Source organism: Tremella mesenterica, assembly GCF_000271645.1.
Source record: "Tremella mesenterica DSM 1558 unplaced genomic scaffold TREMEscaffold_10, whole genome shotgun sequence".
Classification (NCBI taxonomy): Eukaryota; Fungi; Basidiomycota; class Tremellomycetes; order Tremellales; family Tremellaceae; genus Tremella; species Tremella mesenterica.
Window position 1 is genome coordinate 317,480 of NW_006711234.1, and position 20,040 is coordinate 337,519.

Sequence of the window (20,040 nt, forward strand, 5' to 3'; positions counted from 1 at the left end):
CGTTCAAGGTCCTCCTCTGTCCCAGAGGTACTGCGTTACCCCCCGATCCTCCACCACGTTCGCCGAACTTCTCCCCCCACGGAGGCAACCATCCGACCTTTACCTTCGCTGCCCTCACCGGGCAATCCTTCAACCAATGTCCCCTCTCCCCGCACTCAGTACACTTCCCTTCCTTCTTCCTTGTCTCCCTCAGCTCGGGAGGTGGCCTGGGCCATTGTCGGCAAAGTTCGTCGGCATTTGATGGAATGCTCTTGACCTGCGTCGACGTAATAGTCGCTTGCACCGCAGACTGCGCCGAAGTTTGCCTCCCTTCCCCTCTTTTCTCCTCTTTCCTCTCCACCCTCTGGCTATCCACCACTAACACTTCCTTTACCCCCGTCTCCCTCTTCTTCTCCGCATCCTTCTCCACTTTCCTTCTCCACAACCTGTTGTCCATGGGAATAACAAACTCCAATAACTCCTTGACAGTCCCAAAAGATTTACCATGTCTAGTAATTTCATCTAGGAGGTTGTCACGAGACCAACTAACCAGCATTGGCAGATTCAACAGTGCCCTTCAGAGACAGCGGTCTAAACCACTGCGCTAAAAGGCCTATTAACCGGCGGTTAATCGTAACCGTCGGTCGCTGGTTAAATACCCAACCCATCCAACTCTAACCAAACTGTCTTGTCACTTCGTGACATTATGCCTTCCCTTTCAGCCCCATCTGGGGCCCCAACAGGGATGGGCACGATAGGCCGAAAACTTTCTCCAAGAGGGAGGTTTTCCAAGTAGGGACTGAGAACGACCCAGCCCACCCTGGGAGTCGAACCCAGGATCCTACCCGTAACCGCCGGTTAATCTGTCACGAGACCAACTAACCAGCATTGGGACGATTCAACAGTGCCCTTCAGACACAGCGGTCTAAACCACTGCGCTAAAAGGCCTATTAACCGGCGGTTAATCGTAACCGTCGGTCGCTGGTTAAATACCCAACCCATCCAACTCTAACCAAACTGTCTTGTCACTTTGTGACAGAGGTGTGGTTTCAACCCTTTCTTGGCTCGGTCAACCAGGTTTCCGTCATCAGACCACTTGAGTATCGCCACATGTTGTTGAAAGGCGGAGAAGTACTCCGAAGCTGATCCAGTCTGCCTTAGATCGTTAAGCAGTCGGGCTGCGGTTCCTTCTTCATCCGGGTCGCCAAAGTTTGTCTTGAGATATCTAACGAATTGATTATACTCCCTAAGATAGTCAGGAAGAGGTCGTTTAGCAAGATCGGGTTGGACGGCAAGAAGAGGTGTTTCGCGTAAATGAGAGATCATGAAGAAGACTTTCTTGGTGTCGTTGGGGAAAAGATGAGAGTTCAGTTCGTAATGGATTTCACATTCCGACAGAAATGCGGTCAACTTGTTCCTCTCTCCTCTCCAGAAGTCCGGATTAGGCAGTTTTATCCCCTTTCGTTGTTCGCCAACTACGCTTGGGGTCGCCGAAGTTTGCCGTCCCATGGCGTACCTCACCCCTTCTGATATCCCTTCTGCAATACCGCCCATCGTCTCCCTTTCTCTTCTCTGCTCCCACTCCTCCCTACGCCTTCTCTCTTCCATCATGTCTTTGTTCATATTCGCCACCATCTACATCAGGGCCAATATCACCCCTTGTGTACCTTCTTCTCCCAAGTTCGCCGTACTTCCAGTGTTTCCTGGCCGCGGGGTTTGATCCGATCCAACTGGGGATCCTATAGGTGGGAGAGCATTACCCAAAGGGGTAGGAGGATTAGAAAACACTGGTGGAACGAACTCATCTCCTTGAATTGATCCCCCCACACTATCCTCCACTCCAAGCTGCTGCCCCATCGCTCTGCTAAGCTCCTCCAGTGCCCTCCTCTCGTTCTCCTCCATCCTGTCTCCGTCCCTACTCATACCTCGCGTAACTCTCCTATCTGGTTCCATAGAATCTTCGTACTTATCCGAGGTTCGCACGGGTCGTCGGTAAGAGCGATCCTTGATACTGTCACGGCCGTCGAACAACTACCTTCTAACAGACCGACGGTCGACGAACCTCGCCTAACTTGACGCTTCTAAGTCGATGTCTCACCCAACCGGGAGGGCGCAGACGTCGAAAGGAGTGTAACTACGGCGTACTTTGGCGTAGTTACTCTAACTGGTGTTTTGTTCTACTGATGGCGATGTATCTCGATTTGTTTATAGCTATCTCTATCTATCTTTCACTACTGACAACAATCAAGGATCGCTGAAGAACTTCAGCGATCTTCTCAGCTGATATTATCTACTCCTCCTAGACGTTCATCCAACCCTCTCGCGCTTTGACATACTTCAACGTACTTCGTCCAACTTCCCCGAGTCCTCGGCCATCCTCTTCCTCCTTCGACTAACTCCGCCTAACATCGCCGCACTTCTGCTCCCATTGTCCCTAGCTAGCCTAACTCCGTCTAACTTCGCCGTACTTCTGCTCCCATTGTCCCTACTTAGCCTAACTCTGTCCCCTACTTAGCCTAACTCTGTCTAACTTCGCCGTACTTCTGCTCCCATTGTCCCTACTTAGCCTAACTCCGTATAACTTTGCCGTACTTGGTCTCAGAAGTCCTGAGTTACGTGTAGAGTAAAGAGGTTAAGGCGTGATGGGGTTTTGATGGTCAAAGGAGGGTCATTGTTGGTGGAGTAATCGAGGTGTCACGACGTAGTTCGTGACAGCGGGGTCTAATCCCCAATGGGTAGGCAAGGTGACTGAGATGGGGCTGTAACACAATACTTGTCTCTGGCTCATAGAGCTTGAGGAGTATATAGAGGGTGACAAGGGACTGAGGGTACTGAGAGAACTGAGAGAACTGCAAGATGTCAGGCTGGATCTGACTGGACTGACAAGTTGAGAATGAGATTCAACATGAGATTCATAGGTGGGGAACAACCTGTTTGGAGGGGGTTTATATCCACAGCAAAACTGGCTGAACTGCAAAACTACAACAATAAGTTATGGAAGAACTGCTAAACTTATTTGCAATCCTCTTCAAGAGAATTGGCAATCCTGACAAGTGAAACTAAGGAACAATAGGCAAAGGACCCCTGGGTCCAGGCGTAACTGTTCCAAGTTCATGGATGTAACAAGGAACAATAGACGGAGGACACAGGAGTCCAGGGGTAAGTGTTTGAGGTACGTGAACACAAAGGAGAACAATAGATGAAGGGCACAGGGGTTCAGGGGTAGGTGTTTCATGTGTGGGAGTGTAAGAGATAACAATAGGATTGTTGATGGAGATCAAGAACAATGAAGCTAAGCCAAAGGGGGTCGGGGGTAAGTGTTCCAGATGTGTTTCAAGTATGGGAACAAGTGAAAAGACTATCTTGGGTGGCAACTAGGTAATGTATGACAGACAGGTGAGAACCCGCTTTTGAGCAAACCCAGTGGGGAAATCTCAAAAAGAGAAAACCCGTCCCTACCTAATTACAGCACTGCCTCCAAATCCTGACTTTCTCTATCCTATTCCATCAAGTTCAATGGAACTGCATCGAGTCGTTGTTACCCTGTAACATGCGCGATCCGCGACATTGACTTGATACAAGCGTCAAACCTCAGCCCACGTCTTTGAAGTCGTAGGGCAATTAATGTAGCAAGATTGCATGACTTTGAAGTCGCTTCAAGGAAGCAAATCAAGGAACCAGAGCACACGAGTATCTGCTGAGAACTTGCATCCTGATTCTTCAGCTTCCAGCCCGAGTCGGTTAAACTTCTGCAGGTGTTGTGTCATCTCCGTATCTGTAGAATTCAACTTGAGTATGAGCATTTGTAGCTTGTGTTTGACATCCGTACAATGTTTGGGTGTCTGAGGTTGCATATCGGTTGCAAGGAATGTCCACATTTTGTATGCGGATCGAATGTGTCACAAGGTTGTTTCTTCGTTAACTTCCTAGGACCGACGGCCAATAACTTCGTGGGCTTTGACCTTTAATAACCTCGTTGTTTGAGATATGAAATAGGTGACAATAACTTCTGGGTGTAATAACTTCGTACTTTACTAACTTCTATCACTAAGACAACAACCAGAGATCGTCAAAGATCTCTGGGGACTTCGGCCCTTAAGTACTTCGTCCTTCCCTAACTTCTTCAACGCAGAGCTTCGTTCAACCCGAAGTCCCGAGCTTTGTACCTCCCTAACTTCGTACCTCCCTAACCTCGTATCTCCCTAACCTCGTATCTCCCTAACCTCGTATCTCCCTAACCTCGTATCTCCCTAACTTCCCACATGACTAACTTCGTCCTCGACGAAGTTAGCCTCCTAATACCCTTGTGGGTGGTGAAGTTCATGAGAACTGGATCGTTGATGGCGAACTGATGTCCAAAGGAGCCTCGTTGATGGAAAAAGATGATGTCATGCGGTGCCGCGTGACAGTATGGATCGTAGATCAGTAAGCAAACTGTGTTTGACTTTGCTCATGATCACACCTTGAGTTTGAAGTTTGCGTTTACGCCACCATTCCCAGCGCTCTTCATCATCTGAATCGAGTGAGGTGTGGGAGATAGTCTTCTTGGCTGTAGGTATGTGTCAAGGATAATATCCACCCTGGGACAGTGTCATGAGGACCAACTAACCAGCATTGGCTGAATATAACAGTGCCCAACGGAACAGTGATCTTAACCTGATTTGGGAGGAGGCTGCTGTGCACAAGGCATCAAGCCCAGTGCTAAAACAAGCCTACTATAAGAACTATAGCATGAATGGCTTGCACAGACTCATGTACAAGTGGAACCGGAGTGCCCGGAGAAAACCCCTTGGTCGGCATGGGAATTGAACCCATGACCACATTACACTGATAGTTCCCATTCCACCATCAATGACTAGCCAGTTTAACCACTTAGCCGAGGTGGACATACTGCGACAAAAAGGCCTATTAATCGGTGGTTAACCTTACCGCCGATCCCTGGTTAAATACCCTTTCCCAACTTTCACTCAACTTGTCACACGCTTTGTGACAGACAGGGGACAAAGGACAAGGTGACTAGGACTAGGAATGACCAGGAAGGGATGAACTAAATTGATGATATGTCTAGTGCCACTCATACAATGATGTGCACTGGCTATGATCAAGACTGAGTCCAACAAGGAATGGGGCTGTGACCCAATGAGGTCTCTGGTGTCACGAACTACGTCGCGACACCTCGATTACTCCACCAACAATGACCCTCCTTTGGCCATCAAAACCCCATCACGCCTTAACCTCTTTACTCTACACGTAACTCAGGACTTCTGACACCAAGTACGGTGAAGTTAGACGGAGTTAGGCTAAGTAGGAACAATGGGAGCAGAAGTACGGCGAAGTTAGACGGAGTTAGGCTAAGTAGGGACAATGGGAGCAGAAGTGCGGCGATGTTAGGCGGAGTTAGTCTAAGTAGGGACAATGGGAGCAGAAGTACGGCGAAGTTAGACGGAGTTAGGCTAAGTAGGGACAATGGGAGCAGAAGTGCGGCGATGTTAGGCGGAATTAGTCGAAGGAGGAAGAGGATGGCCGAGGGCTCGGGGAAGTTGGACGAAGTGCGTTGAAGTACGTCAAAGCGCGAGAGGGTTGGATGAACGTCTAGGAGGAGTAGATAATATTAGCTGAGAAGATCGCTGAAGTTCTTCAGCGATCCTTGATTGTTGTCAGTAGAGAAAGACAGATAGAGATAGCTATATACAATTCGAGATACATCGCCATCAGTAGAACAAAACCCCAGTTAGAGTAACTACGCCGAAGTACGCCGTAGTTACACTCCTTTCGACGTCTGCGCCCTCTCGGTTGGGTGAGACTTCAACTCAGGAGCATCAAGTTAGCCGAGGTTCGTCGACCGTCGGTCTGCCAGAAGATAGTTGTTCGACGGCCGTGACATCTGGCTTGTCTGACAAGACTAGAGGGAACTGGACTGGACTGGACTGGACTGGACTCGGGAAGGGTGACAGAGGAAATGATGTATGATCGAGAACTGAGGATGGAAGTCCTCAGAAGCCATGTTTATATAGACTACAAAACTGATTTGCCACCCAATATTTGCCACCCAAGTTTGCAGGCAAGTGACACAACACTCTATTGTTCTCATCCAATTCGGATTGGGGTCTTGACTGAGAACAATAGACTTTGGCGCACAAACAATAAGCTAAGAGTCACTACGGTGCGCAAATATATTTCAGGTACACCATCCGAATCACCTAACTCAGATCTTATCGGTGCTTATATCCATTTACCTATTGTTGTTCTGCGTGGGAATACTCGGTTTGAGTTCTAATGATAGAACTGGGCTCTCATGCCTTCCAGGCATGAGTCAGAAGGAAACAAGGAACTGGAATAGCTGAGGTCTCATACCTTCACGGCATGAGGCCAGAAGAACAAGAGGATCAGGTACTACGGTTTGGGGTGCAAGAGTGAGATTTGCATGTCACACCTTCTAGGCATGAGTGGAGAGAGGGAACAAGGAAGTGACATCATCTGCATCTCATGCCTTCCAGGCATGGGACCAGGGAGAAAACAGGGTCGTGACGGATGTGTTGACACGTGTGAAGATTTTGGATGTGGCACTTGCCACTTGGTTCATGACAGTCTCTCCTTAGAGGACTCCTAAACCGTAGAAACCCCCGTACCGTAAAATATGGCGTAGCTGTCCCGTACTATGGAACCCCGATCATGTATATAAGCTGGGTCTGAGGGGGATCTCTTCCTCCATTGTCTTTCTTCTCCCATCCTCTTTCTTCATTGTCTTTCTTCTCACTTTTTCTTCTCCCTCCTTCTTCTCCTCCTTTTTCCTCCATCCTCTCTCAGACCCTCTTTGGTTCCCTTGATAGACTCTTTACTGACCATTACTGACCTTTAATCCATTGTTGACTAGTATTATCCACATCACAGAGTTCCGATTCAGTATCCAGCCCTACGGGTAGGTTACATTTATTGATTTGTGGTGATCCTCACAAGCAGGGTCATTGCACTTTTCTCTTTGTTTGTTTGTTCATGTCTTTATGCATTACTATATTGTTTGATCTCAACTGCAGCAAGGTGTCAGTAGGTCCTTGACAAGGTTTCCTCTCAGACTTCATGCATACCTGGGATTCCTCAAGACCCTCATCCTGGTCTTCACCTACTCATTCATTGAATTCCCTCTCTCCAATATGTATCTAAGCAGACCCTTATGCTGCTTGATGGGGTAAATTCCGTTCCTGGGCCAATATGAGTGTCTGGTTCACCAAGTCTGAAAAATTGAAGTCACCAGCCAATGCTTTCAAGCAGGATATCTCGTCCTAGGTACTTTGTTCGGACCAAGATCCATCTTCATCAACAAATTTATTGAGTGAAGACACCATTTGACGGACATCTTCCCACAAGATGGTCTTCCCATCTCCCTCAGTGTATGCCCTTGCAGAGCTGTATCCTTGGGCCGTTTGGTTTTCCAGTAAACTCCGTATAACGGCTGTAAGTCTGACGTAGGAGCATGCGGCATTGTATGCGACAGAATGTATGCAAGGGTCTCAATGCAGCTTTTCTCTGAAGGCTCTATGATGATTGTGTGTTGACTGGTCTCCTCATCTATTCCAATGGTTTTCAGCATCTGCATCTGATTTGGAAAGTTTTCTTTTCCTGTCACTTTTGCGCGAGTGAAAGCCAACTGTCACATCAGCTCCTAATCATTCATATATGTTCTTTACGTGTAAGAGTTTGACCGCCCATGTCATCTTCTGCCTCTTGCTGGGCAAGCCTATATGAGCTCAATGATGGCGCCCCAAGGATCAGGATTTATGGATGGATATCTTGACTGCACGTACAGTAGTTTCACATGACAGCATGTCTCCCTTCTGTGTATCATAAACCGTCTTGTGGCGAGCTTTGAGATAAACTAGACAGGATTGGGGAGCGCCTGTCCTGTCGTGGTATTTCAAAGTGTAATGATGAAGGTGCCTTCCCGGCTCCTCTGAGGGACGTTCTTTTTGTAAGTCAATGAAAAACTGTTTAGAAAGATCGGGAAGCAATCTGTCAGGTAATCGTGTGGGATGATCGGCCGTTTCCTTGTGACTCTCACTCTCCGGGGATGGAGAAGATGCTCGTGTCCGGAAGGCGGCTAGGAAGCCTGAGAAGATGCTCATGATGACTTTGACAATGTGCGGAACTTGTCACAATTATCAAATTGGTATGATTTGGAAACGGATTGGTATTAGATGTTCTCAGTGATAGAGCAGCTCATTTTCTGCCATATATAGCTTTCAGCTTACTCTGGGTAACAAGGGCAGGGGCAGGGGAGCAGAGGCAAGAGAGACCAGGTCAGGTCTTTCCGTCTCCTTTCAAATGGGTTTTCTACCCATTTTACGCGCCCCCTGAGGGGTTCGTGTAGAAGCTGTGGGGTCGCATCCCTGGAGATCTGCTTGGCCGGTTGAATCGGACAGGAAGGGAGAGGAGGGGGAGGGGCGATTCGACGTGAGAAAGTAGAGTAGTACATACGAGAAACTCGAGGAAAGATCTCTTCTCACGATTCTCAAAGTAAATCTCCCTTCCCTTCCCTTCTCTCCCTTCCACTGCCTTCAAGATGACTATAATCGCCATGTCCGAGTCCTCCCGACTTGCACCGCTTCCGTCCTCAACCAAGTGAAGTGAGAAGGAAGAGTGTGAAAGAACCGAATCTTTCACTTGCTAGGTTTCGAGAAGCAAATCTCAGCAGTAGTTGTCTCTCTCCCTATCGATCGACGAAATGACATGATTCACTTTTCCATATCTGTCTTTACTCGTTGACTCTCACGGATGCGTAAGAGCATGTCATGAGATGGAGTAGAGACATGTTCGTTGACTTGAATGATGATACATAACGTAAAGATAGATGATAAGAGTGAACAATTGATCAATAAGGAGTTTTGTAGAATCCGTATGGGAAAGAACGACCGTAAGGGTTGAGTTTCCCCACTGGTCGTCAGCTTTCTTCAAGTCTTTTTGAGAGGTGGAAAGAGTAGAAGGCAACTGACCGAATCCTCCTAGTTCAGGTTTGAGAGGCATCTGAACGTTAGCATGTGTCAGATAGAATTGTTTTTGATGGAACGAGGTCATTCCAAATCTCTTCATGATCTCCTCACACTCCCAAAACCGTTTGCAGGAGATACATTGAGGAAAGTATTAAACATTTCTTCAAGCAATGAGCCGACACTATTTGTAAAGCAAGCTCAAAAGACGAGATGACGTTTGGAATTTCGGGATCGATGGGATGCGAACAAAGTGTGAAGATCGTAGTAGAAGGAATGGACCGTCAAGATCTTCCTCCCTTTTCGAGCCGAAGAGAGATGAGAGATGATGAATGGATTAAGATAGTGGCCAATAGAGTGTATGGACGAAATTGAAACTCACCGGTCCATACTTTGGCCAACCATAATTGAACATCTGTCCACCTACACCACCAAAAGTACCAGTACCTCTACCCTCTCTCATCGCTACCATAGCCGGTACTTCCCCCCATTGACCCGGTTGAGGTGGTTCGAGAGGTACGTGACCCCAATAACCTGCTGATGGACCTCCAGAGGAAAGGGCGAATTGAGGTCCTGAGAAGTTTCCGGGAAGTGGAACGAAGGATGCTCCGGGGTAAGTTGAGAAGAGGGGATGAACTTGGAATGCCATATTTGGTATTTTCCTTCAATTTTCTTATCTTCCCTATCAATTTCTTAGCCTCCGAGACTTGTAGGATGAGTTTGGTACTCCGAAGTGTTCTGCTGTATAGCTATGGATATGGGTATATATGGTCACAATTTCGAAGGAGTCGTTTGATTGAGAGAGGATTGTTGGCGTGAGGATGGGAACAGTAGGAAGATGAAGAGGAAAGAAGTTGAACACGCACGGAACACCACTCGATCGTGATACCTGCGGTCGATTGGTGTGTGACGGGATCGAGTGTCGAGTGCCGAGTGCCGATAATGAAGATGGAGGTTTATAAGAAAGAGATGGGTAGAGCGACTATGACGATGGGAGGTATGAGAAGTGGAAGGAACAAAGGACAAAGGAGAGAAGATAGACGTACGCAGCTTGAAATCTAAATCCAGGGTATTCCTTTGAACGTTTCTCTTTCGATATGCTTCTCCCGCTCCTTCTTGCCCAACTTCCCTATCGGGTCAAGAGGTTGATAATCATGCATTCGTCATATACGTTAGTTACATTACGAGTACTCTCCTTTGCCGGACATTGATATTAATGATCACATTTCTCCTTCCTTCTGACAACAATTCCTACTTTCCACTCTCATTCTCAAACGTCCGAAGCCATGATCCTTCCGTTTGTCTTCCTCATGTCCTGACTCCAGCACTTCCCTAACTCACCCACGTCTCTCTTCCTTCCGCTCTGTATCTAGATCTGCACTCATTCTCAGCTCAGAATACGCATTCCTCTGCCGATCCTTCTTCTCGTTTCTCATTGATCACCGTCTCCCTAGACAATCTTCCCTCCCTCGAGATCCGTAGATGGAGATTGGAGCAGAGTTGGCGAAGGGGACGCCGTTTAAAAGTATCGAGGGGCTCCGTATCCGTACATTTGTCTCTGAGGACCGCCTAGGAACGTGGGATTGGCCATGTGATCAATGGGTTGATTACCCCAAGCAACGCCGGATTGTGCTCCGTAAGTGTACGGGTGCATCCCCTGTCGTGAGCGACTTTCCCTGACATCTTTACCCCCAAGCTTTCCTCGACGCAGCAACATCTCATATAGATCGTGTCTGGACATCCGGTGGAAACATCAATCTTCACTCTCGAGACGTACCCCTTGCGAAGATGCGCAGGGACTTGAAGTCTGGATGCTGACGGTGCTGGGGCAAAAACATCGTTTGTAAGATTGTAAATTCGAGGGAAGACATAAGCCAAAGAAAGGGAAGTGTCAAGAGAGTTAAGAGCTGAGGAGTTGAGGGTAGATAGCAGAGAGAGAGGAACCGAGACTTACTGGAGCAGCTTGTGCTTCCCCAATTCCTCCCATTCCTCCTCCCATAGGTATTTGACCCATCTGCAAACCCATGTTCGAGCCCAGAGCCCCCGGCATCCCCATGGCTCCATAGCCAGGTTGAGCCATCCCCAAACCTGGCATACCCATCTGACCTGGACCCATACCTCCCATACCGCCCATACCACCCATCCCCATGCCTCCCATTTGACCCATACCTCCCATTCCCATGCCTCCCATCTGACCCATCTGACCCATACCACCCATACCGCCCATCTGTCCCATACCGCCCATACCTCCCATCTGACCCATGGGATTCATCTGACCTTGCATGCCCGGACCCATCTGACCTTGCATTCCGTTCATTCCTTGTTGGTAAGCGCCATACGGTTCTGACTTGTCAGCTTGAGAATGCAAAATCTCTCGCAGCTTGATCTGAACCAAGATCAGACGGATAAGAAAGGGGCAAGTGATCAAATGGTATCCCCACTTGGACAAGGTGACAGAGAATGAGAGTGAAGTACGAGGAACGTTGGAGTTACATGCCAAAAAGGGAGGGTTTCAAGAAAATGACAAGGATAATGTGAATTCATGAAGCAGCGACGAACGCACGGTAGGGAATGGAAGAATGATGGATAGATTCCGAACCTGATTCCTCGGAATCTTCGTCGGTCGTTAAGCCTGGAGACCTACCCTGGTAATGTGCCCCACCTGAACCTGGGTTGTAGTGCTGGAAGTCAGTGAAGTTCGGAGATTCATTTTATATCCAAAGACATGTAAAGTCTTCAGCACCCAACACATCCTTGACCCTCTTCGAATCGTGAGACTCTGTAATGAAGTGTTCTGAAGGTCGGACGAGTGAGTGAAAAGATGTCGAGTCGAGTGATGAATTTGCTTGACTCTGTGGTGAATGCAAGGAAAAGACGGAAAACCCCACCCGGTCAAATAACCATTTAGCAGTAGCAGCTGCGAACTGTGCCGCTGTGGCTCGGTCCGTTCTTGAGGAATTAGGAACTATAGCGTCCCATAATCGGAATACTAATAATCAACATCTCCCTTCATGAATGACTTGATAAGATGCTTTGACTCACGTTCAGCAACAGCCAAACCTACGAGTCGTTCCCGATTTTGTTCAGTGGGGTTACTATGATAGGCAGAATAATGATCCCTATCCCAGATTCTTCCTATCAGCCAAATGTTCCGATTATAAGACAAGTCAAAAGAGGGTTAACTTACAAGAAAGCTTGATAAGCCGCTGCACCTCCTAATTGCTTGTTATTGGATTCTTGGCCCAAATTCTGGCTGTATACTTTGTAATGAGCCTCTCGAGCGGCGTGTTCGGAGAGATGACGATTGTTGAAGAAATTTGTGACGGATGAGATCTGTCATGAGTCCTCAGTTTGGATCTTACCCTTTTCTTCATACTTCAAGAAACTTGTAAGGGTTTCTAAAAGACTATATGATAAGGTGAAAGAGACTTGAACAAACAGAAAGTACAAGGGTATCAGAGGAGCATTTCCCCGTGAGGGATAGAAAGATATGCCAGTGAAGGTTAAGGCGATTTGGTGATAAGAAGGACAACTTACAATCTCATCAAACATATTTCTATCGAGGTTTCGTCCACCATACTGTGCCGTGGCCTGACGTCATCATAACACTCTATCATCAGATTCAAGAGTACTCACAAAGTCCCAAGCACCCCAATTAGCTTCAGGTTTATATGTCAAAACGGGGAGTTGATAATCGTATCCCTTTCCCGTCAGCCCTTCTCTTTCTCTTTCCTCTCATATCCTCTGCCTCCTGGTGATGCCTAGGATTTCCGTCGTTCCCAGTCCGAGAAGGTCGTAGATCGATTCTGACGATACGAAGAGAAGCTTTCAGATGAAAAGCTGTGCAGGGGAGTCGGGTGGCAAATTCTTCTCTCATGTCTCACACGAGTGTGGTGAGAGATGAGTCAAGGATTGATCACTTCAAATCTCTGCAGGTGAAAGAATGGTAGGGTAGAGTGTAGATGAGAGTCGATGAAGACGTTGTCGGAAAGATGAGGATGGAAAAAAGAACTTACCAATTGACGATAAGCATTACCATACCCTTGATTCATTTGTCCTTGCATCCCATTCATTCCTCCCATCCCACCCATTCCTCCCATTCCTCCCATTTGTCCCATTTGTCCCATTCCACCCATTTGACCCATCTGATTCATCTGACCCATACCAGGTTGCATCATCCCTTGCATACCAGGTTGCATCCCCATTCCCATTCCCATACCAGGTTGCATACCTCCCATCCCTTGCATCATATAAGGGTTCATTTGAGGTTGAGGGTACGGTTGTTGTTGTTGCTGATACTGCTGTTGAGGTTGTTGCTGTTGATCCAACTGAGATAAAGGTCGTGGTCGATTAGGATAAGGAGTTGAATTCCTCTGTCTTGGAGAACGTTGGGCGTAGTAAGATGTACGTTGCATATGACGATCTCGTGGGGTTGAAAGTGAAAGGAGGGGGATTATGGCTATGTATATGGGGTATTTTAGGTATGTTCTTCTTCTTTGATTACGTCGTTTAGGTGATCGTCAACGTCGTTTGAATGAGAAAGTGGTTACCAAGATTATGGAAAGGGAGAAGGTATAAGGAGGGTTTATTGTAAAGTAAGTGTGATGGTGATGATGGTGCAACGTGGAAAGAATCACACGATGGGGGGTCCTTTCCTCGCCCTTTTTCTTCTTTCGTCTGGCCTCCTTAGCCTAGACCCTCTGTCTCTCTATCCACCAAGTGGATACTCTCCCACTGTACTGCCACCTCGCTCCCTATCGTTCTGTTCTTGGCCAGTCTTTTGTTTCTGATGATGATGAAGATAGGTACGATCAGACATCAAAATATCCTACGAATGTGGCGGACAATGGGTGGGTGATACAGTATGAGGCAGTGCCACATTCCTTCTCTCCTGCCACAAGGAGTTTTCTCCTACGAACGCTGTGACTTTTCATACGACTTGTTCCCACACCTGGTCAACGAGAACATGATTTCAAAGTGCATGTTCAACTCTGTTAGAAAGACTAGTACTACTACTAGCGAATAACGATACTCCTCTTGGAGGTCGAGGGATGGGCATATGTAATACCATCTCTTCACCCCCTTTCCTCATCCCTACCCCTGGACCCACCGTCAGCGGTCTCGGGACTGGCATGGTGATGGGTACTTCTTGTTTCATCTCAACCTCCGATCTTTCCACCCGTCCAGCATTCGATCTCTCAAGTGAAGCGTATGGTGGAGTCATTCGAGGTGGTGTATTGGGTGAGTTGTCAATTTGACCTCCATAGGCAGGACCATGAGTAAGAGGATGTACGATATTTGGGGTTTGTACGAATGGAGCCTGAGGAGGATAACCATTGTTTGGGGGATATGGAGAAGGAATATATTGAGTAGGTGAATAAGATGTAAAATTCGTATATCCCGTCTGAGGTTGAGCTACAGACCAAGTATAAGCCATAGAACCGCTTATGGGTGGATTAGAATAATGTGAATTATTTAAAGAATTCCAACTTTGATCAGAACTTGAAAAAGCTGATGAATGCCAAGAAGGTTGTCCAGCACTCCAAGAAGGATGTGATACGTCTGATGGATGAGCAACATGAGTCGGTCGACGGAGAACACGTGTTTGTTGTTGTACTTCCTTCTGATTTCCCGAAGATTTATTCAAGGTTTTCGAAATGGGTAATTGAGTATGAGGTGTGATACGAGTAGATGGTGATGATGTGGTATATGAATATGAAGGAATTTGATTAGAAAGTGGAGATGATAATGAATAATGTGGATGAGGTCCAGGTGGAAGAGGAGAAGGAAATTTAAATGTTATTGTACTTGCTGGAGAATCTCTTTTCCCTTGGATATTAATATCCTCATTATTGAAATAAGAGTTTGTTTGAGAGGATGGATCGTTTGTTTGAAAATGTACTTTCATAGGATTATCTGATGTTTGTGGTGATAGTATACTTTTTGGTTTCTTTGATTTCTTCACTAATTTCTTTGATTTTCTTGATGATGATGAATGTATACTTTCAGCACGTTGAGTTGTGGTTGTGTATTTCAATTCGGATAGATAACCATTATCGTTTTTCTTTACGTTTTCTTGTGAAGTTCCCGGATTTGAGTGGGTATGTATGGTCAGTGTAGGTTTGTTGTTTGAATTGTTTGAACGGGATTTTTGGTCAGGTAGGGTTGACGAAGTGGTCGAAGTTAACCTTGTGTCGAGTTCTTTCGTCAAAGTGATAGGGGGAGATGATGAAGAAGGCAAGTTATGAAGAGTTGTAGAAGGATTCAAATTGGTTGATGAAGTTGAATCCGCTACGATTCCTCTTGAAGCAATAGGAATCCCAGTCGAACTTGATGAGTTCGTAAGAATCCCAGATTTTATACCATTTGGTATAGTCGATAAGTTTGGTAGGGCTTTAGAGTCGGTAGAAGGTGAAGATTTATTTTTCTTCTTTCTTTCTTTTCCTGATTTAGATAAAAAACAAGGGAAAAGAGTACGTGTTGGACCTCTCCAGAGAACGTAAAGACATAATAATGTGATGAAACCTAATACACCACCTAAGATAGGGTAGAAGAGATCTGAGGTAAGCATTCATTTCCGATTATCCTCTTCTCACAAAAGGCGGAGAACGATTACTGGCATCTTCAAGGTACAAAGAAGAGGATAGGAGGGAAGATATTTAAGAAAGACTCACTCTTGTGATTGAAAAACCAATCGTTTTGACCATTATCATCCACTGCATCCCTCTTGGGAATCTTCATTTCTTCTTCTATCCACCTGATAAGCTCTTTCAGGCAATATCACTAAATTTCAATTGTGTTTCCCAAGTTGAAGTCCAATGTTCTCAGGTGATTTGTCAATTGACAAATGGTGCTCAACTACTGTTGATTGGCTATTCAGATTTCTTGCCTTTTTTCAACTTGTATCAATCGTTTTGTCGGATCATACACTCTCACGATCGAGCGTAGTCCACAGTCGTGGATATTATCGAGTGAATCTCTTGAAAGTGAATGGAAATCGTTCTTGTGGAATTGTGCAATGTTCACTATCAATAGTGCCGGGTTGAAAATATCATCAGGTGAGTTCGTTTCTCGTTGGATGTGAGCTCGGTATCTGGGAATAATGCAATGTTGCGACTTGTGATGTTACAGTACGACTTGAAGTGTCGGAGTGTCGAAGTGATGAATTTGAACTTTGGTATCTAAGTCCGAGATCTCATATGATAAATCTGAACCTGCTGTATTCGCCGACTTGTTTCAATAACCAATTTCAAAGATGTGGTCGAATATACCGTAGAGAGTAAGATTGACGAGGTTCGATATATTCTCCACAGGTGGAGAAGGAGGAAGAATGATTGATTACGGATCTTTGATTCTAGTACCAGATGAATGTTTTCCACATATGAGATGAGAGTGATAGAAGGATGAATATCATCAAATCTTGTCTAGCAACCAATTATATATAGTCGGATTATTCATGTACGAGTCTGTGGATATCGGATATTATAATGATCGGGTAGTTGTGTATTTGGAATCGGTCGGATGGTTGATTATTTGGCTTGGTCGGATAGTTGGACAGTTGAATAGTTTTTAGTTGAATAGTCCAATTAGTCGGATGGATGGATAGTTGAATGTTTGACCAGTTGGAACTTTGAAAAGGTCAATTGATACGTATATGATTCAGTGAATAGTGAACAGTGGTTTCAACGGGTCCTTGGAGTGAACACCAACAAAAAAAACCCTTGGTACCATCCCTCTCCATGTTTCGACTCCCCAGATTCACCTCCTTTCTTCTCACGATCTACGGAAAGGAAGTTGTTGGAGGGGAATTCGAAACAATTTCAAAGGTCCTACCTTTATTTTCTTTGTAACAAATATCGTTTCGTATATCTGAGCTTCAGTAGTCAAGTTTACAGTAGAAAACACCCGAAGAACCCATCAGTCATTTTACGTTATGCAGAAAACCCCAAAGGAAGAAAAGAAAGAGAAAAGGGAAAAAAAGGAAAAAAAGGTCGTATGCATAAGATGCCTCACGATGGTTAAACGTAATATCTATCATCATTTCCTCTATCCTTCCTCATCACCACCACCAAAGTTAGCCGCTACATGTTGACGCTACACACCTCGTAACGTCCAAATGTCCAAACTTCGTAGCCAGATCTTGACGAGTAACAAAAATTACTCAGGTTTTTTTAACACCTAGCATGCCATTGTGAATCCAACATTTCCTGTACCAACTTATCCCAACTCATACCCCTCAACCTTTCCGTCGTATCCACTCCTTCTTTCTGAGCAGCCAATACCACGCCCGCCGCCACTCTAGCGGAAACTTCTCTGATCCTATCTAAACGTGGATACAACAATTCATCCGATTCTTCATCCGGAGTCATAGCCTCGCTCAAAGCAATAGCGGAAGCGGTGATCATTCCATCTGTAACATGTTTCGCTCCTGCCATCAAAGCACCAAATCCTATACCTGGGAAAACTAGGAAATTATTTCCTTGTGCCGCTTCTCGAAGTTTGCCTTGGTAAACTATTGGAGAATAAGGTGAACCTGAAGCGAAAAGAACTTTTCCGTTGGTCCATTCCAAAGCGTCTGAAAAAGCGAGTTCACATTTCGAAGTAGGGTTTGAAAGTGGGAAAATGATAGGAGCTTTGTTCAATTCGGCCATTCGACGTACGACAGGTTGTTCGAATGCACCGAAAGTTGTCGACAATCCTACAAGTGCAGTAGGTTTGACATATTCTATAACGTCGGATAAAGTTTTGTATTCTTTTCCTTCAGTGTCGTAACGAATGAAATACTTTTTATGCCCGGCAATCTTGTCCGTGACTACATCAGTCCGAGTAGAAGTGATCAAACCTTTGGTGTCGATCAACCAGAAACGTTCTTTGGCTTCTTGTTCCGATAGACCTTCCATGAGGAAAAAGTTCATCATTTCTTTGGCGACACCGACAGCGGCTGAACCTCCACCGAGGAAGACGACTTTGTGGTCTTTCAGAGGTAGACCAGAGAGAGCGGAAGCTTTGCGAGCAGCAGCGAGAAATCCGGCTAGGATGACAGCTCCGGTTCCCTGAATGTCGTCGTTGAACATTCGGTATTTCTTTTGGTACTTTTCAAGGAATAGGAAAGCGGCTTCGGAGTAGAAGTCTTCGTGTTGGATCACGGTAGTAGGGAAGAGAGTGGAGACGGTGGCCATGAAGGTGTCCATGAAAGATTCAGCTTCGGCGAGGGAGGCACGGGGACGTTTGAGACCAATGTACAGGGGGTCGTCGAGGAGGGTTTGGTTGTTTGTTCCCATACTGGTCGTCAGCGGGCCCGGAGAGTGAGAAATCAAGTTCGCTTCGACTAAGGGCACTGAGAGAGGAAGGGCAAGTAGGTGTAAAAGCGGCCGTACGAGACCCACAGAGGAATGAGGAGCGTAGTTAAACGAGAAAGTCAAAGCCAGCGACAGAGACTGGACACGATGGAAGATTACAAGTGGGAGACAATGACTTACTCCAAGACCACAGGCAAAGTTCCGTTAGGATCTATACCTCCTCCCGCTACATACAAATTCAACTTGCCCACTGAGATACCCATTCCACCAATACCCAAATCGCCGAGTCCGAGGATACGTGATCCATCAGTGACCACGACGATCTGCGGGATGCGCGAGAGAGTGGCAGCGTAAGCCTGGAGGATCTCGGGAAGTCTATCTTTGTCGTCGATGGAGAGATACAGGCCTTCAGGACCGGTGTAGATGTGCGAGTATTTCTGGCATGCTTCTCCTACGGTAGGAGTGTAGACAAGAGGGGCCCTGTGAGGTTCAGCGGGGTTCAGACTGTATACTTATGCCAAGGGATGACGTAGTGAGGTTTAAGGGTGTGTATGGTAGTATAGTCGTGGTAGTATTGCGGTGTAGCGGAGATTGGGATGTAGTGAACATGACGTAGAGAGAAGACGGCGACGGAGATGAAAGTGAAGTTGGAAGACGATAAGGTGGAAGGAGAGGTTGAGGACAGGCCAGAGGGGAGGTGGTGTGCAAAGAATAGACGAGAAGAGTCAAGGATACGGACAACTCACATTTGATTGAGATCATCTTTAAGAGCAGCGAAGAAGAGATCAGGATCTGAACGACGGATACGAGAGAGATGCATGTGTTTGAGAAGAGGGTTTTCTAAAGAGTTGAGATGAGCTTTGAGACGAGCAAGCTGTTGAGCTGGGAGGGGGGATGGGTAAGTAGAGTCTATATATAAGTATGTTTGTCATATTCCTGGGTGTTTGTACCGATGCCCAGTGTCAAGTGTTGCATGTTGCAGCGACAATATGAGTCGGGATGGGGCGACTTGAAAACGGTGTGATTCTGGTGGATTGTGAGTGACGAGCAAGGAAAGTGAATGAAGGGAGACATAATGCTACGGACGTGGAGAAGTAAGGTGAGAGATGACTCACAATGAACAGGTTTGACGACCTTTCCCTCGAATGGGGTCTCTGGAGGTGTAGGTACACCATTAACTAAATCTTGAATAGCCATTTTATTATTATGTCTATAAATATTCTTTGTCTGTGTGAGTGTGGGTGTGGGTGTATGTGAAAGTGAAGAATGTGAATGAAAATGTCTATATCGAACTTGAGAAATCTTTTGGGGATTACGTCTTATATAAGCTGATTTATCATGAAGGAATGAAACTGCGGTGTTTGATAGATTGGGGAAAGAAAGGAAGAAAGATAGGCGGGGTGTGAAATTTCTACAGTCGAAAGATAGATGATATGAGAAATTCGAAATGATTCTATCGTTTATTTCGTTTAAATCGTCAATCCTATAGATGAATCGTGATTGTTTTCGAATGAGTAAAGGTAAAACCCTAGGTGAAAAGGGTTTAACAGATGTCATAATGTGAGGATCTATCTTTACTATATGGTGAGATAGCTGTTGGGGGGAGGGGAAGGAGGAGAACCGGTGGAGGGGAGACCGGTCCGTGCAGCGATGCAAGCCCGGGCACACCCGATAGTATTGTTTCGGGTGGGATCGGATTCGGATTTTGAAGTCATGGTGAATGAGGTGAATCTGTGGGGGGACAAAGGTTCTAGGTCGTGTGATCAGGGTATCAAGGGTGG

General features: G+C 46.2%; 5 protein-coding genes across 5 annotated transcripts; all 5 read right to left on the reverse strand.

The window, feature by feature from the left end:
* Nucleotides 1-7,240: 7,240 nt before the first annotated feature.
* Nucleotides 7,241-8,099, reverse strand: TREMEDRAFT_64125 (uncharacterized protein; the record flags this gene model as incomplete). The annotated part of the gene is made up of 2 exons (XM_007006425.1): nt 7,241-7,624; nt 7,782-8,099. The coding sequence occupies 2 exons, from the start codon at nt 8,097-8,099 to the stop codon at nt 7,241-7,243; spliced, it is 702 nt and encodes a 233-aa protein (XP_007006487.1).
* A 746-nt stretch (nt 8,100-8,845) lies between these two features.
* On the reverse strand, nt 8,846-9,609 carry TREMEDRAFT_69622 (uncharacterized protein; the record flags this gene model as incomplete). The annotated part of the gene is made up of 3 exons (XM_007006554.1): nt 8,846-8,907; nt 8,967-8,997; nt 9,343-9,609. The coding sequence occupies 3 exons, from the start codon at nt 9,607-9,609 to the stop codon at nt 8,846-8,848; spliced, it is 360 nt and encodes a 119-aa protein (XP_007006616.1).
* An 870-nt stretch (nt 9,610-10,479) lies between these two features.
* Nucleotides 10,480-13,755, reverse strand: TREMEDRAFT_72130 (uncharacterized protein; the record flags this gene model as incomplete). The annotated part of the gene is made up of 9 exons (XM_007006555.1): nt 13,150-13,755; nt 12,977-13,062; nt 12,597-12,662; nt 12,498-12,551; nt 12,148-12,293; nt 12,003-12,091; nt 11,849-11,949; nt 10,915-11,214; nt 10,480-10,617 (listed from the first exon to the last, which is right to left on the reverse strand). The coding sequence occupies exons 1-9, from the start codon at nt 13,373-13,375 to the stop codon at nt 10,480-10,482; spliced, it is 1,206 nt and encodes a 401-aa protein (XP_007006617.1). The 5' UTR covers nt 13,376-13,755.
* A 177-nt stretch (nt 13,756-13,932) lies between these two features.
* Nucleotides 13,933-15,701, reverse strand: TREMEDRAFT_64128 (uncharacterized protein; the record flags this gene model as incomplete). Its single annotated transcript, XM_007006426.1, has 2 exons — nt 13,933-15,518; nt 15,635-15,701. 2 exons carry the CDS (start codon nt 15,699-15,701, stop codon nt 13,933-13,935), a joined length of 1,653 nt encoding a protein of 550 aa, XP_007006488.1.
* A 1,232-nt stretch (nt 15,702-16,933) lies between these two features.
* On the reverse strand, nt 16,934-19,791 carry TREMEDRAFT_45110 (uncharacterized protein). Its single transcript, XM_007006359.1, has 4 exons — nt 19,375-19,791; nt 19,006-19,168; nt 18,440-18,739; nt 16,934-18,242 (listed from the first exon to the last, which is right to left on the reverse strand). The coding sequence occupies exons 1-4, from the start codon at nt 19,454-19,456 to the stop codon at nt 17,132-17,134; spliced, it is 1,656 nt and encodes a 551-aa protein (XP_007006421.1). The 5' UTR covers nt 19,457-19,791; the 3' UTR covers nt 16,934-17,131.
* Between the last annotated feature and the right edge of the window lie 249 nt (nt 19,792-20,040).

What these genes read in the sequence shown, in the direction of transcription:
- TREMEDRAFT_45110 (XM_007006359.1), bottom strand. Translation starts at nt 19,456, where the DNA reads ATGGCTATTCAAGATTTAGTTAATGGTGTACCTACACCTCCAGAGACC. An exon ending in GGTCGTCAAACCTGTTCATT is followed by an intron (nt 19,169 to 19,374) that starts GTGAGTCATCTC and finishes ACTTATATATAG; the next exon opens with ACTCTACTTACCCATCCCCC. An exon ending in ACTTTGCCTGTGGTCTTGGA is followed by an intron (nt 18,243 to 18,439) that starts GTAAGTCATTGT and finishes GCTGACGACCAG; the next exon opens with TATGGGAACAAACAACCAAA.